The sequence below is a fragment of the Camelina sativa genome, chromosome 19, assembly GCF_000633955.1.
Source record: "Camelina sativa cultivar DH55 chromosome 19, Cs, whole genome shotgun sequence".
In the NCBI taxonomy this organism is placed as follows: domain Eukaryota; kingdom Viridiplantae; phylum Streptophyta; class Magnoliopsida; order Brassicales; family Brassicaceae; genus Camelina; species Camelina sativa.
In genome coordinates, this window is record NC_025703.1 from 9741837 (window position 1) to 9758588 (window position 16752).

The 16752-nt window shown below is 35.7% G+C and overlaps 3 protein-coding genes across 4 annotated transcripts in view; all 3 read left to right on the forward strand.

Moving 5' to 3' along the window:
- Positions 1-4902, forward strand: part of LOC104767630 (kinesin-like protein KIN-12D) — a 15126-nt gene extending 10224 nt beyond the window's left edge. The window contains exons 25-38 of the mRNA XM_010491628.2: positions 258-1917; positions 1999-2106; positions 2189-2310; positions 2386-2473; positions 2564-2638; positions 2722-2955; positions 3047-3136; positions 3351-3425; positions 3518-3576; positions 3680-3791; positions 3891-4001; positions 4103-4339; positions 4449-4571; positions 4661-4902. Of these exons, the coding sequence (XP_010489930.1) occupies positions 258-1917; positions 1999-2106; positions 2189-2310; positions 2386-2473; positions 2564-2638; positions 2722-2955; positions 3047-3136; positions 3351-3425; positions 3518-3576; positions 3680-3791; positions 3891-4001; positions 4103-4339; positions 4449-4571; positions 4661-4792 (3226 nt within the window). The 3' untranslated portion in view covers positions 4793-4902. The remainder of the gene's footprint in view (positions 1-257; positions 1918-1998; positions 2107-2188; positions 2311-2385; positions 2474-2563; positions 2639-2721; positions 2956-3046; positions 3137-3350; positions 3426-3517; positions 3577-3679; positions 3792-3890; positions 4002-4102; positions 4340-4448; positions 4572-4660) is intronic.
- On the forward strand, positions 7941-8562 carry LOC104765772. Its single transcript, XM_010489532.1, has 3 exons — positions 7941-8064; positions 8157-8275; positions 8370-8562. The coding sequence occupies exons 1-3, from the start codon at positions 7964-7966 to the stop codon at positions 8459-8461; spliced, it is 312 nt and encodes a 103-aa protein (XP_010487834.1). The 5' UTR covers positions 7941-7963; the 3' UTR covers positions 8462-8562.
- Positions 13797-16752, forward strand: LOC104767632 (protein TRI1). 2 transcript variants are annotated; one of them, XM_019240695.1, is made up of 9 exons: positions 13797-14208; positions 14431-14533; positions 14631-14805; positions 15275-15410; positions 15502-15622; positions 15759-15933; positions 16033-16092; positions 16181-16297; positions 16371-16752. In XM_019240695.1, exons 1-8 carry the CDS (start codon positions 13889-13891, stop codon positions 16261-16263), a joined length of 1173 nt encoding a protein of 390 aa, XP_019096240.1. In that variant the 5' UTR covers positions 13797-13888; the 3' UTR covers positions 16264-16297; positions 16371-16752. The 2 variants fall into 2 exon arrangements, with proteins under 2 accessions (XP_019096240.1, XP_019096241.1); XM_019240696.1 differs by having other exon boundaries at positions 16187-16297.

Sequence of the window (16752 nt, forward strand, 5' to 3'; positions counted from 1 at the left end):
GTGGCCTTGACTGGCATGGCCAATGATTTATCTGAGTTGAAGTCTTGGGTTTCAGATACAAACTCAGCTAGATTGTTCCTTGAGGATATCTGGTCAGAAATAATCATGAAGGATTGTGCTCTCTCAGTTCTACACCTATGCCATATGGGGGTTTTGTTAGAAACAGTTACAGGGATCAATACCGAAAATGGTCTGCTTCAACGTGGTCTGTGTGTATCAAACTCTTCCATAGCCGGATTAAGAAATAACAATCTAAGGTTAAGAAGGGAGCTTGAAATGTTTGCAAATCTGAAGGGCAAACTACTGACTGATATAAAGAATGGTTTTGAGAGAATTTCGAGAAATGAAGAAGCAACTAATCTGCTTACTACAAAATTAAGCAATTTTGATCAGAAAATTTCAGGGCTACAGTACCAGGAGGAGCTGATGTTGCAAAGATCTAACAGCATGGGATCTCAGCTTGATATTTTGCTGAAAGAAATAGATTTGAGCAATGGGAGCCTTGCTGAAACTCTGTTGGAGCAAGAGCTGCATCTGAATCAGAAAGATGATTTCTTTGACACCGAAGTTCAGCTTTACTTCATGGACCTTTGCTCAAAAGATGTTGAGTCAGTTGTTCTGGCGCAAACAGTAAAAGAATATTCTTCTCGTCTAGCAGTTGTAGATAGAGAGCTTCTTGATCATCATGCCATCGTTGAGGATCTTAAAGAGAAACTGTTTGTTTCCCAAGTGGAGAGTGAGCTCAAAGACCAATGTCTGGTTGATAACAAATTGGAGACCGTTTCAGTGAAACAAAAGGTGACTGAAGCACAAAGTAAAATCAAGGTTCTCTCATCGGATCTTGATCACTGTGTACAAAAAATCGCTGAAATGGACGAAGTAAACAAGGTGTTTGGAGAAAGAGTCTTCTTCTTGGAGTCTCGCATCACTGGGATACAGCAAGAATTGGCGATTAAAGCTTCTGAACTTGACAGTCTCCAACATTCCCAGTCAGTCACTGCAGAAGAATTGGATATCAAAGAAAGGGATATACAAGTTTATGCTGACGTTGTCAGTTCGTTGAAGAAGGAAAACATCTCCCTTAAGAACAAGGTCATACATTTTGGTGAAGATCAATTTAAAGCACTAGATGTTACGAGGCTAAGCATTGCCAAATGCACACATTTAGCTGAAGATAGCAGGATACTGGAGAAACTAACCAGAGATGGTCTAGTTATTTCTGAAAAAATGTTGCAACTGATATGTGAAAACATCAATAAGGCTTCAGAATTCGCAGATACTGTTCAATCTTTGCAGATTGATGTACAAGACTTGTTGTCTGAGAATCTGAATCTCCGCGATGAGCTTTTGAGAAAGGATGATGTTCTAAAGGGGTTGTCTTTTGACCTCAGCCTTCTACAAGAATCTGCTTCCAATTCTAGGGATAAGAAAGATGAAACAAAGGAAATCATGGTTCATGTTGAAGCTTTAGAAAAGACACTAGCAGTGAAAACATTTGAACTAGAAGATGCCGTTTCTCACGCCCAAATGCTTGAAGTTCGACTGCAAGAGAGCAAGGGAATAATCTGCAACCTTGAAGTGGATACTGAAAAGGTAAGGAAGTGTCAACAAAAACTGTCGGCGGAAAATAAAGACATTAGAGCGGAAGCTGAAGCTCTTATGGCAGAAAAAAGCTCTCTAGAGGAGGAGCTGATCCAGAAAAATAAGGTATCGGAGAGCATGGAGATGGAGCTCTTTAATCTAAGAAATGCTCTCGGACAATTGAATGATACAGTTGAGTTTACCCAGAGAAAACTGAATGAGGCCATCGATGACAGGGATAATCTCCAAGATGAGGTTTTGTATCTGAAAGAAGAATTCAGGAAGATGAAATCTGAGGCTAAAGAAATGGAAGCTAGGTACATAGAAGCTCAACAGGTAGACAACAACACAGTTAGACTTGACACGACATGTCCATTTTCTTATTCCTTTTTGCAATACTTACTTAACTTCTCACAGATTGCTGAATCAAGAAAGATATATGCCGATGAGAGAGAAGAAGAAGTGAAGCTATTAGAAGGATCAGTTGAGAAACTTGAGTATACTATCAATGTTCTTGAAAACAAGGTTAGAGCTAATCTTTCTTTACCATGTAACAGCTTATTTTAATCGATGTGTTTAATTTTCTGACGGAGACGTTTTTCAATAGGTTAATGCTGTCAAAGTTGAAGCTGAAAGACAGCGTCTGCAAAGGGAGGAGCTGGAAATGGAGCTTCATACCATACGCCAGCAGATGGAAAGTGCTAGAAATTCTGATGGGGAAATAAAAAGGTTAGAAAAGTTTAAGCAACCTAAATTATAGGTATATGTTTAAAGCAACTCATTTCCTATTTTGCATGGTCAAAGAATTTTAGATGAAAAGCATATGGATCTTGAGGAAGCTAAGAAGCATATAGAAGCGCTTGAGAGAAATACGGCTGACCAAAAGACCGAGGTAACAAAATTTGTTATTTTAAACAGGGATGGATCCTTAATGATAGTCTCAGAGTTTGTTGATGGTATATATATGTTTGCTCTGCAACAGATTTCTCAACTCAGTGTGCATATCTCGGAATTAAATTTGCATGCTGAGGCTCAGGCTAGAGAATACATGCATAAGGTAAAGATGGTTCCTAATTGATTGACTACCCTTAAAAGCTTACCAAAAGACTGGCATTACTAAGACTGATCCATTGCAAACAGTTCAAGGAGTTGGAAGCAATGGCTCAGCAAGTAAAGCCAGAAATCCATGTTTCTCAAGCTATAGATTCTTCATTGAGTAAAGGTTCAGGGAAACCTCGGGGTTCTGGCTCTCCTTTCAGATGCATAGGGTTGGGAATTGCACAACAAATGAGATCTGAGAAGGATGAGGAGCTTTCTGCTGCAAGGCTACGAATTGAGGAGCTTGAAACTGTAGTTGCAACCCGGCAGAAAGAGGTAACTAGTCGAAAATGTTATCTATATGTTATAGTGGAACGTTTGGCATCCACATGGTATTTATTATCTAATCTCGTATTTCTGCTCCCAGATATTTTTATTGAATTCAAAACTCGCCAAGGTGGATAGCATGACCCATGATATTAATCGAGTTTTGCTGGGAGTCAAACAGAATTGTTCGGTAAGTGGTTATTTAATTTTTTTTTTTCCCGCATGTTGTGTATAGCTTTAACATATTTCTGCCTCTGTAATGAAACATAAAGAAAGATCTTTATTCTCTGTGGAATCTAACCTGGTTACATTAGTCATTGTCTTGTTGTTCCTCTATTGTAGAAACCGCTAAGTGGTAACTAAAAGTCAGTGACCTTGTTTCCGTCTTCCGCCTTTCTTTGCAGTCATTCTTGGATAGTCAACAAGTATTGAAGATAGCAGAGATGCTTCAACTTAATAGTTCAGATTCACGAGAAAGGGTAATTTTTCTTTGGATAGAACTCCAGCAAGAAAGATTAATAAGTTTTTGATAATAACCAAACTTCTTGTGTCTGAAATTTTATGTATATAGGATCTTGAAGTCTCTCATCTCAAGCAGAAAATTAATGAATACAATGAGGAAAGGCAAGGGTAAGCAAGTGATGTACTCTGCCAAATCTTCACTAGCAGAAATATGGATTCTGGCCAGTTCCAGATGTTATATCATAGTTTCTTATACAATATCTCAATGCAGATGGATAGAGGAAATCGACGGAAAGCAGACAGATTTAGTTACTGCGCAGATAAAACTCCAGGAACATCGGCAGCATGAGCAGCTGCTTAAGAAAGAGAATGAATTACTTAAGGTTGAAAAATTAGGCACCAGTTTTTTATTTTACTGTTACACATTATACAAAATAAGTTAGTCCTCACAGAACGTATCTTAATCTTCTTACTTTCAACAGAAGGAGAATGTTAGTCATAAAAGAAGAGTGATAGAACTTGAAGGGGAAGTGAAGAAGCTATCGTCCCATCAAACCCCTGAGTGGAGAACTCGTGATCAAGCTCGAATTAAGGCAAGAAATCTCTAACTTGAAATACTTCTCTGTGTAGAAATATAATTACTCTTTTTTATTCTGGTACTTATTACCCTTTCCTTTGGTGTCATATGCAATAGGAAGAAAACAGTGTGTTAAAACTTCAGCTTGATGAGCTCAATTTGAAGTTACGGCGAGCAGATGTTAGTGTTTCTCGTGCCAAAGAAGAGCTTGCTTGGTACCGAGCGTCGTCCGGAAAGAACCTACATTCAAACCTTGACAAGACGCATCAGTTAAGTACCAAACTGAAGGAAACTGAAGAGGATAGAATGCAGCTTGCTCAGAAGCTATTAGGTCTCTGCACCAGTATTCTCAAGGTAAGAGGAACAGTCATAGTTTCTCGCTGTAATAAGCTCTGCAATTCGAGTGATCTAAAACTCCAAAACAGTATGTTAACATCTTTGTGTGGACTCAAAATTCCCTCAGGCAGCCGGTGTAACAGGAGAAGACATTACAGACATAAACCCTGAAGTTGCTGAAGAGGCACTCGAACAGCTCAAGACAAAACTTGGTTTACTTGAACGTGAACTAGACCACTTTAGATTAAAGGTAAGATATATTTCCATTTGAAGCTTTCGATTCAGTAGCTATTCACAAATAAGTTTTAAGAGAGGCTTGTGAAAAAACTCTTGATGCAGGGAAAAGCAAAGAGCAGAAGAAGTAGGAATCCAGAGAGAAAGATGCCTTCAATGCCTTCGCCTCGAAGATCATGGAGCCAGAGTCCAAGAAGTATGTCTCAGGTTCCTTTTTTCTCTTCTTTAGACAGGTGAAAGAATGATATGTTTGTACGAGACACAGTCATTGTACATTTATGAATGTTCTTATGTAACTGTTATACTTTGATTGGTAAATAAAATTTATATAACCTCATTCATCCTGATTTTTGTATCCTCTTTATTATGACGTCGTTTCCAGCAATTCATCGTATATAGTTTGGTGGCCATTAATTTCGTTTTTTTTACCTTACCTAAAAAAAAAAGTTTGATATGGTTAAAAAAGTAAAAGTGGTGGCGAAAATATTGTGAAGCAAATTTATCTACAAAAACAGACATTAACCTTATAAATATACAAACAAAAGTAGGGTTTTGTATTCTTTTTTGTTAAAGATAAGGGAGTACACTCGAGAGACAGCAGATCTCTCGTCTTCAAGATGGTGCATTCGTATAATTCATCTGAGATCCAGCAAGTCGATTCTAGAATTTACTCGAGGTATTGTATTTTTTTTTTTTTTCAGCAAATTGAGATTTTATTTATGAGTGTAAAAAGTCATGATACATCTGTTCATAGAGCCATATAGGCGGATCAAAACAACTCGAATAGAAAATACAATTTCGACAGCCATGTTTAGCCTGCGCAACCTTATTACATGATCGTTTTTTGAGGATAAATACTATGTTGTGAAAACGAGTACACAAAAGAGAATATCTTTATAGATACCTTGCAACAAGTAATGCTTTGGCTTCTGCTTCAAGTGGTGATCTCGCATTTGGCATACTAGAAGCTTCCCATCCTAACGAAGCCTCATAGTTATCTCTTAGAATCCATTCCATAGTAGTAGACCCTGTTTGATGATCATAAGCTGCCTCGTAGTTACACTTTTTGTTAGCTGCGCCGTAGGTATTGTATTTCTAACTAGGGTTTTTTTTAGTCTTTTTTTGCTGTTTTTTTTTTAATTATTTTCCTTGCAATCTTCTACAACACTTGCTTGTCACCCAAGCCACCCTTCACATTTAATCCCACAGATGAAAGATTTTCGTGAATTTCTAGAAGAAATCTTCAAACTCGAATCAGTTCCAGAACAAATATCCAGAGTTGATGATCGAATAAAGGAACTCGAAGAGCGGAAGATGAGAGAAGATGCCGGTATATATATGTTTTAAATTTCTATTTTATCATATATTTCTATATATATATATATATATTTCACTCTCTTTTTATGATTAATCTTTATAGCTAATGTCTAAGGTTTTTGGTATTCTTGCAGTCAGGGCCAAACTCAAAGAAGAACTGAGGGAAATCACAGAGTTGCGTATGAAAGTCGCGGAAGAGCTTAGGAAGATGGACGAAGAGGAGGAAAGGAGAAACACCGAGTTCCTTAGGAACATTGAAGCGGTTAAAATGTAAGTTTAACAACTGATTCATTTACATCAATAGAAAATATCATCGTTTCTAATACTTTATAGGTAGATTAATGATTATTTTTGCTACTATAGGTTACTACTCCACAACAAGCTTTGAGGATCAAACGAAGGTTTGAAAATAAATGAAATTTTGAGGGGTTTTTTTCCTTTTTTTCTTTGGCATCTAACTATCTATTGATAGTTATTTAAAAATTCAGTGATTTACATTATTTTTGTCATCTTTAGTTATTAGAATATTTTACGACGATTTCTTACTTTATGTTCAAGAAAAGATGTCGTTCTACTTCTACATGGGTATGTAGTAAGTACACAATACAATACATACACACACAAAAAAAGAGAGATTAGTTTCATCACTTCATGTGTACGTACTTCTGTATCTCTAGGTGGAAAAAACATTTTTAAATTTTAATACAATGAACAATGGAAACGTATAGGATAAATATAAGGGCTCTCTTCGAAATTTCAAACAATAATTCAGACGTGGAAGAAAAATTACAAAATTATTTTCACTACATTTAATATGAGATAAAATTTGGGAAATATATTTAGACTAATTCAGACGTGGGCGGGTTTGGTAATTAAATTATGAGAACTTTTGAAGTCCTTTAACAGTTTAACCCTTTTAGTAATTAGCGACCTTTACCCGTGAGAACGTATAAAAGCAATTGAAACGATCCCACTTTTTCTCTTCAATCACTCACTCATCATCATCAACATGGCAGAGTTTGTTCTCAAAATATCTCAACCAGAAAAAACGTCGTCGATGTCAGAAAAAATAGTTAAACTGGATAAGTTCATCTGAAAATAGGAAGAACTGTTTTAATTTCCGCAGCGTCCGTGAGAACTTAACTGGCGTATCCTGGCTTCCACCATCCTCCAAACATTCTCTGGTCGCCGATGGACTCTCTTGCATTATCTTTAGATAAGTGGGAAATTAGTACATTTCTAAAACTTATTTGGAAAATTAGTGAGTTTACTATTTACAGTAGGAGAATTAGTCGTGGAGACCATCTGTGAAATAGAAAAAATAGCGAGAGAGAAGTGATTTGTGTGTGTTGGAGGAGAGTGAAAGCAAAAAAAAATATTATTATTATTTTTTTATATATGTCCTCTTATTTAGTTATTCAAATATTTTGTAATATATATTTTTTAAAAAAATTTTGTCAGATACAAAAACATATATATATATATTTTTTCTTTATAATTTGATATACATTTTATTTTTTATTTTAAATATATTTTATATCATAAACTGATATATGTTATTGTTTTGTAGACAACTTATATAAAAAAGATATTAATGGCACAGAACCATGGACAAAAAAATGTAAAGCAATCAACTGATCAGAAAATAATACGTACGAAACGGGAAACCACATTATTATTATTATTATTATTTTGTCGTCAACATTGTTAATAGTTTCGTGGATCAATTAAATCTCGTTTTTCTAATGTTTCTAAGAATTATCAAAAGAAAGAGATATCACTACTGGAATCTAAATCGTAATTTGTTTAGATTTTACCAAATATCTTTTTACAAAAAAAAACCGCAATAAATAATATTCGAGATAGATATATAGTAAAATAACAACCTTGGTATTATTATCTTCTTATAAAATATAATATTTAAAAAACGGTAGCTTGGCAACGTTGTAATATTATTTGTTAGAATCGGGCGAGTTTTTTTTTTTGGCAACACTAATATTATTTAATCTTTACCCTATATATAATTACAGCGACAAAAGTTGAGAGTTTGTTTGGCAAAAGAGAAGAAGAGACGATATCTCGTTATCGAGAATGGTGCATGCACAGCCGCATTATTCATTTGAAATCCGACAAGTCCGTTCACGTTTATTCTTAATTCGTCATCCTCGTCCAAGACATTTGAAGAAGATGAGGTAAATTTCGAGGGTTTTTAATGTGTTTTTTTTCCACTCTGATTTAAAAACCTTTCTTCTCTCCCAAGCTTCTCTTCACTTTCAATCCCCAGGAAGGATCTTGATGAGTTCCTGGAAGAAATCTCAAAACTCAAATCAGTTCCGGAAATAATATCCAGAATTGACGACTATCTTAAACAAATCAAAGAGGAGATCAGCGATCTAGATTTAGGTACTGATTTTGATTTCTCTATTTGATCATTCTTTCTATTTTATTCTCTATTTTAAATAAATAAATAAACCTTAGTGTGTTCATATTCGTGTAGCCAAGGCTATTATCGTCGAGAGGATGAGGATTCGCTCCATAGAAATCGCCGAGTTACGTACCTTAAAGCAAACTCTACTCCGGAAGAACTGAGGATCAAAAGATTCAAATTAATAAATTTCATTCTATAATAAACGCGGTTAAGGGGTTTTTTGTTTGTGTTTTTTTCTTTAACATCTATCTTATCATATGCATGCACGTACCTTTTTAAATGTTCTTATAATATTTAGAATGTTTTCCTATATTATATTCGAGAATTTTTGTTTATTTTTTTACAAGAAGAAAAGTTATAGCAATCGATTCATATTTAGTGGAACCGTAACATCCAAGAAAAAAAGATTATGAAATTCAGATGGCGTACTATTTCATATAAAGAAGTGCAGTTTAGGCTACAAATATGAATTCATAAGAAATAGGCCAAGGTTGAGGGGGAAAAAACAAAAAAAAAAGGGTACTAATCGGATGGTATGTACATAATCTAAAATGTGTTTGATATAGACTGGAGTTGCTATCTTTGCTCGTATATAGAAAGTTAAGAGCAAACTCGAAACCATGTTAAGAGTTACAGAATGGAGAAAATAAAAATAAAAAATCACACGCAGCGCACACACGATAGATAAATTGTATTGGAAACATGTATTTCCAAAGAATGTTAATACGACGACTGTTTACGACTGTCTATGTGTCCATTATTTTGATTAGTTGGATGATGCGAGAGTCAATACAAAAAGGGAAGGGTGCTGATCTCATCACCTCCAGAATCATACGAGTATATGAATTAGGACTTCTCTGGTCAGGGAGCATTTAATAACAAACCTTGACATAATGACATGCATGCATATTCTTCTTGAGAGATCGATGTTAATTATCAAACAGAGCGTTCTCGATCGGTGCTTCCCAATAATATACATGCATTATCGTATTAGTTGTTTGTTTTTTATTTGTTTTTTTTGTCTGCACGAATTGCAAGAACTATATCATGTACTAAAATTTGTTATTATCATTCAAATCTTACTTTGGTCAGCAAATTTGTTTAATTGTACTAGATTTTAAACTTTCTTTTACTAAAATCATTAAATTTCAAGTTGTAATTGTTAGTTAATTTTATACGTTTTATTTGATATTTAAGATTGTATAGTTGTATTTTGATTGTTAATTCTACGGTATACAACACAATAATTTATTTTTGTTATAAATTAATTTATAGTATTAATATCCTTTTATATTATTAAGTTTTACCTGTTTGTTTATAATAATCATGTACATAGAGGTGTCAAATAGGTCGGTCCACATTTCTTATTTCTTGGACCGCAGCGGGTCAACCCGCTAAGACCGCAGTCGTTAAAGTTATGCCTAAGCATGTCCCTGACCTAAATTTTATATTAATTATTCTTTAAAATTTTAGTGGGCAAAGAAAAAAAAAGAAATTTTAAAATAACTTATAATAATGATATTTTGTAAATACCTTAATTGGTATACATTAAATTTCCTCACATTATCACATATTTCACGTATAATATATACATAACTATGTAAATATATTATTTATATATAATATATTTATTTTAATCATATATTTGTAGTTTTTGGGACAACCCGCCAATCACAAACGTACTTTGCTAAAATCCGTAATCCCGATATACTTAATTGTGAGGACTGTCTAGAAGTTAAGATTTTGACATAGTTATGTATATATAAATATTTAATTTATATAAATAATATTTACTTATATTACTGTGTATTATGTATATTACGAAATCAGAGTGTCTAGGAAGTTAAGATTTTTCTTTTATGTATTTTTTAAGAAATTTATTTGGTACTGTTACTTTTCCACAAATCTCGTTGTAGATTAAATAGTTTATATTTAGCAGAGGAAACTCTTTAGATTTTCTATATATTGAAGACTGAAAATCTGGAGGATTTTTTAAAAAAATTAAAAAATTTGGAGTAATTGAATATGATTGATTGGAGCGAATATAGAGTTTTCTATACTGGAATGGATTTTGTTTAGTTTTGCAGATTATTAGGCTCCGAGGTGGAGATAATTTAGGAACATTATATTGGATTGATAGGAGGATATTTAATTCACATATCTTATTTTTGCATATTTCGATTTTATCTTCTTTTTTTTTTTTAAATGTTTTAATGATAATGGCATTGGTTATAAATATCTTCAAACTTCAAGACTACTTTTACAAAACTGCTGCAAAAATGTTAACATAGATACAGTAAATTCTATTTATTATTATTTAATATTTTCTAAAATTGAAAATTTTTGTAATGTTTAGTCATAAACTCGTTAGATTTAATTTAAGAGTTATTTCTTTTTACGATGTTAATTGCAACAATTTGTATCTGTTAAAGTTTTGGAAGAGTTAGTGAATAATGGTTAACTGAAGAGATGGTTCTTCTTGTACAAGTGGTTGGTTAATCGGAATCGATCTGATTGGAGACCAGCTTATGTACTTTCCCAATTGATCGTTAAACATTGGAGACCGGCCAGTTTATCTAATCTAGCTCCTTGGTGTATAGATTCTCCATGTTCTTGGGAAAATACGGCGCGCTTCGAAGAGTTCCACCAAGTGCTCGACGATATGTCTAAGAGCAATGAATGGGTTTATTAACGAGATCGAAGACATATATGCGGTTTTGCTAAACCGATACGCTGCTGGGCACAAAGTAGATGAAACAGTAAGGAGTAAATATTTGAGAGGAGAAGAGAGTTTGGGATTAAAGGTCAGGATGATCTGGTTGCATTCCATGGGCTTTTGATGTGGTTGCGTAGGTATAAAAGCATGTTGAATTTGCGGAGACCACCTTCTTGTGCTCTCGTAGAAGAGAGTTAATTTGGTTAAAGCCATGCATGAATATTACCTAAGAAGCTAAGAAGATTTGGAAGCAATGATATCTTTCCAAATCTTCTTAGCTTACTTTCTAATAGAAACATGAAACCATCTCTCAACATGCAGCTACCACTCGAGCTAGTTCAATTTTTGCGATAAACCGGTTGCAATAATGATAATTAATCCACCTACTTGCATATATTCCAGTGTTCAGTGTTGTTTACTGGTTGCTACAAGAATTCCAAAGGAGAAACGTTCCCTAATATTGTTTCCACCTAACTTATCACTAAAACTTCAGAGGTAGCAAGCATCTACAAGCTTATCAACAATCTTGTATCCTATCTTCAAACAGAAACAACACGAGAGGTTTAGTACATTACCTTCTTCATCTGTGTTCAGGCTTCAGATTTCTTAGATTTGTTTTGAATGCGGCTCTTCTCAGTTTGGCGAGCTCTTTTAGGAGCTGAATCAGCTTTCTCCGTCGGAGCAGTCACCTCACACACCGAAACATGTATAATTCAATCACAAACCCTTAGAAAATTACGCCACTTTCCAAAATACAACAACCCTTCAGTCTTGCAGGCATTAGAAGAGCTAGCTTTCGAACTAATTGACCCTAAAGACTTACGTCAACAACACTTTAAATGTGCAGGAAGCGAGGTGATTAGCATTTCTTGATTAAAACTCAACCAAACAGAGCCATCGAGAATACTTTAAATCGTAAGTGAAATGAATATTGTTAAATATGTGGGGTTTTTAGTAATTATGCATAACAAACAGTTTCTTCCAGCCATCTCCTAATTCTTTCTCCTATATAACGCAGAGAGAGGATCAGTTTCTTCCGTCGCAAGCCATCATGAGTTACGAGAATAAGAGTCTTGGTGACTTTCTTGACCAGCTTGATAACATTGATCCATTTCCCAGTAAACTTGCCAAGATAGATGAACGTTTGATGGAGTTAGAAGAGACGAGTAAAGAAGATGAAGATTTGATCAAGAGTATTCAAGATCGGAATTACCGGACAAACGAAGGTTAGTATATATCTTCTCATTAGCTTCACCCTCTTAATTCCTTCTTCCTCTCTCTAAGTGTCAAATCTTTTCATGCAGAAATTGCTCAACTTCGAGGTATTCGTCAAAGCTTGCTTCAATCACAGTCTTCGTCATCATCATCTCTTCAAGTACATCCAACAGGGTTGAGGGAGTTGGAGTTATTCCCGTCGCCAGTCTCACACTCTGTTCGACGACCCCCTCATTCCTCTGATCAACCAAGTTTGAGTAAACCATTATCATCGTCGGCATTTCAACCATATCGTCGATCGCGTTTGGGTGATATGTTGTCAACGACTTCATCCTCCTCTCAGTCACCATTTCATCCTCCCGATTCATCTTATCGACCACTTTTCGGTAGCTTATCCGCATCACCATCGTCTACTCGTCCACGTTTGGATAACATCTCGTCGGCGCCGTTATCCTCTTCTCCGTTTAACCCTTTTCTTTATCCTCATTCCCAAGGCCCAAACCCACGACTACATATCTTACAAGACCCACTTCCTCTTCCACTGCCAAATCCAAACCAACACCCTCTTCCACGAGGACCACGACCACGAGCACCAGGAATCAAGTGGGAAGGTCGGCTTCAACAGGTGTTTGATGAGTCAGTTGCTAGCCTTGGGGGATTAGCGAGTACGTAACTTTATTTAATATTCCTTCCTTTTTTGGGTCTATTCTTTTTTAACTCTTAATTACTCCATTTTTTCTAACTAACTTTTTGATTTTTTTTTTTTTGTTTTGTTTTGATTTCAGTGGCAAGAGCCAAAGACATACACGACTTAATGCAGGCAGAGGGACTGACTGAAAAACAAATTGAAAATTATTTACAAGTTATGAAGCGTCGTGGAGATCCCGCTAACGACTTGAACTGAAGATGAAGAATAGTGTATATTGAAGAAATAGGTTTCTGAAGATATACTTACTTACATCAAAAATTGTAATTGTAGAACATATTTTTTCTTCGTTTTTTTTCTTTCCCCTTTTGGTTTGTGAACCTGATATTGTATTGCAAACAATCATATATGTATGTACAAATCATAAACGTACGTGCTAATAATGTTTCTCATCTTAATATTCTAACTGTACGTGTTAGTGTTTTTAGTTCTCTTTCTCTTATATTTCTTTTATTCAATTTTTGTGTAGGCAAAATAAGTCTCAGCTCTCTCTCCCAATAAGGTCTAATTATCTTGACTTTAGAATCAAAACTTTTACTTTTCTAAGATTAAAGTCGTCGTAACCTTCATTCATATGATTTTATTTTCATCTTACGTGGTCCAGTCTTCTTAGACAGATATGGCTTCACGAGGAGAGTTGCTTAAAACCACAACATTTTATAAAGAAATCTATTTACTTGTACGGTACTTTTACTTTTTGGATTGGTTGATGAAACTTGTAGAGAAGAAAAATATCCAAACTATTTTGTTTTTGTTTTTGTTTTTTTTTTTCAATCAAATCATAACTAAAATAATACCACAAAATTAAAACGTGTTAATGTGGAACAAAGGGTGAAGTACCTGAAAACGACGACGTTCTCTCTTTCTGTAAGTTCTCGAGAATCGGTTTTTCGCTTTTGCATATCAGCCGCTGCTTCGTGCTTTTTTTCTTCAATAACGGAAAAAAAAAATATGGTTTCCGACTTGGACCTGGTGACCCGACTCCGTGAGATTCTCGGTAGCTCCGACCTAGAAAAGGCGACTCCGGCTAGCGTCCGTCGTCAACTCGAGACGGATTTCGGTGTCGACTTTACTGATAAGAAAGCCTTCATTAGGGATCAAATCGACGCTTTTCTCGAGACCAATGGCGCTGTAGAAGAAGAAGAAGAGACCCCTAAGGCAGAAGAACATGACATTGATGCCGACGGAATCAAGTCGGAAATTGAAGTAGCTGATGGAGACGGCGACGGAGATGGAGGAAGTGAAAGTGAAGAGGAGGAGAAGGAGGAACGGTAATTTCTCTTTGTATTATTGATTCTGGTTTATGTGAAATTGGATTCTTTTGAATTCCAATACCAATAATGAATCGATGATCACACACACAACAAGTTTGAGTTTTTATAGGGATCGTTTCGATCCAATCAAAATGAATGATTCATTAGTGTGGTGTGGTTTAAGTTTTCAATTGAAGAGATTTATAAATGTACACATGTTCATTGTTGTTTATGTGTTAGGCCAGTAAAGGCCAAGAAACGAGGAGGTGGCTTTGCCAAAGTATCTCAGCTTTCTCCACAGCTTGAGAAGGTTGTTGGTACATCTCAGTTAGCTCGAACCGAGGTACTTGTTCTGTCTTTCTTCTACAAGTGTAATGTCGATGCTTTGGAGTGGAATTTACTTCATTCTTTTTGTCCCCTGTGTGTAATATATTATTCAGGTTGTGAGGAAATTGTGGGATTATATCAAAGAGAAGGATTTGCAGGACCCAAAGGACAGGAGGAAGATTGTGTGTGACGAGTTGCTTCATTCCTTGTTCCGTGTCAAGACCATTAATATGTTTCAAATGAACAAGGCTTTATCCAAGCATATTTGGCCCTTAGGCGAGGGAGATGGTAACACTTCCTTTTCATTATTATACTGCTTTCACAGTTTTCTCTTAGGGTGGTGGTGTTTATAATAACTATAAAAAGCTCTAGTATTTAGATTTCTGCTTAAATTCTTCATGGACTTGATGCGTCTGGTACAGTCACATTGGACTGCGTTGATGATCCTAAGTTGCTTGATAGGCTAAGAAGTTGTATCATGTGGTGCATTGATCCTAAGTTGCTTGATAGGCCAAGTTGTATCATGTGGAGTACTCCGCTGTAGAGACTGATCATGTGTAACTGTGTGGAAAGAATTTTCCCCTAGCGTTGTGTTGTTAAGATGCTTATATATTTGTGCAAGAGACCACTCCTAATGAACATGAATTTATTTTTGTACGGTATTATATATTTCCTGAGTACCTTTTTACGGTTGTAGACAGCAGTTTCTGAGTTTGTGTTATGCAAGTATAATGAGATGACTTTTTTTCTTTCCAAGAAGAATATGATGCTGAAGATAAGGCATCGGAGGGAACAGACAAGAAAGGGGAGCAAAACGAACAAGTGGGAGAGAATAAGGAAGAAGAAAGTGAAGATGAGGAAGTTAGGAATTTGCGGAAACGCAAGAGAAAAACGTTAGTTCTCTCTTTCTCACGCAGCTTTTGTATTGTCCAGCTAGTTATCGCCACTCTGATTCTCATAAACTAAGTTTTCTCTATCAAATAGGCCTGCCAAGTCGGTAGAGAAGCCCAAGAGAAAAGGAGGAGGAGGCGGCTTTGCTAAAATTTGCAGCCTCTCACCGGAGCTTCAGTCATTTACTGGGGTGACAGAATTAGCCAGGACAGAGGTACATGTCTGACTCGAGGGAATTAGTTTCTCTTCGTTATATTACTCAAGATCTGAGCCTAAATTTCCAAGTTACTTATCTAATTTATCGTAACCAGATCCCTTGTTTTAACATTTTGTCTGGTAAATGGTTTTAGGTGGTGAAATTGCTTTGGAAGTACATAAAGGAGAACAAATTGCAAGATCCGAATGATGGACGCACAATAATATGCGATGAGTCGTTGCGATCTTTGTTCCCGTTCGAGTCAATCAATATGTTTCAGATGAATAAACTGCTAACAAAGCACATATGGCCTCTAGAGGATAATGCAGGTATTTGATGACTGGAAAGTTCTTACATTTTACGGGAGCCATCTTTTCCCGGTTTTGGCATTTTAACCATATACTAATTGTTGTTTGTCTCTGGTCTAGGAGAATCAATTAGCTCTAACTCCCCAAAGAATGGAAAGCAAAAAATGGAATCAGATGGAGGTAAGAAAGCTAGATGAATCTCAACTTGTCCCTTTTCTCATCATGGTATAAACATCATGGTATAAACAAAGCATATGCATTTGGTCAGACACAGATAGTGAGGAACCAGACGAGCAAGATAAAAGAAGAAGACGGAAGTTCTTGCTCCCCTTCCACTTTCAGATGCAGTAGTCAAGCTCGAGACATAAAACAGAATAATCTTCAGGTATGACGTTTGCTCTCTACACTATGGTTTTTCTCTTACTTGTTTGCTTCTTTATACCATTTTCATAACTTAGGATCCTTCTGGCAAGAGGAGAGTCATATGCGATGAGAAGCTGTTAGAACTCTTTGAAGTTGGTTCACTTGAAGTCTGGAAGACGCATCGGTCTCAAAACATCTGACCAACCACTTCATCAAGACTGAACAATGACTCTTTTAGGAAGTCGCCAGTTTTTATAATATTTTCCACGTAGGCAAAACATAGTTCTCCACAAAGTCGGATTGATTTCCTGGACATCTTTTTTGGATCAGTAGAGGTCAGTTCAGGAAACCCGACAAAGCCGTTGCATTGATTTAGTCTCTTTCAAAGGTGTAAGTTAAAAGACTATAAAGGTATCTCGAATGTGAGACTTGTAAGCATATTGCGTTTTCTGAATTTGCTTGCAAGTGCAGCCTTTT

Excerpts from the sequence above, each read along its gene's own strand:
- LOC104767632 (XM_019240695.1), top strand. The coding sequence starts at position 13,889 with ATGGTTTCCGACTTGGACCTGGTGACCCGACTCCGTGAGATTCTCGGT. Across the intron at positions 14,806-15,274 it reads GCCCTTAGGCGAGGGAGATG|AAGAATATGATGCTGAAGAT; the intron begins GTAACACTTCCT and ends TTTCTTTCCAAG. Across the intron at positions 15,411-15,501 it reads CGGAAACGCAAGAGAAAAAC|GCCTGCCAAGTCGGTAGAGA; the intron begins GTTAGTTCTCTC and ends TCTATCAAATAG.
- LOC104765772 (XM_010489532.1), top strand. The coding sequence starts at position 7,964 with ATGGTGCATGCACAGCCGCATTATTCATTTGAAATCCGACAAGTCCGT. Across the intron at positions 8,065-8,156 it reads AGACATTTGAAGAAGATGAG|GAAGGATCTTGATGAGTTCC; the intron begins GTAAATTTCGAG and ends TTCAATCCCCAG. Across the intron at positions 8,276-8,369 it reads GATCAGCGATCTAGATTTAG|CCAAGGCTATTATCGTCGAG; the intron begins GTACTGATTTTG and ends ATATTCGTGTAG.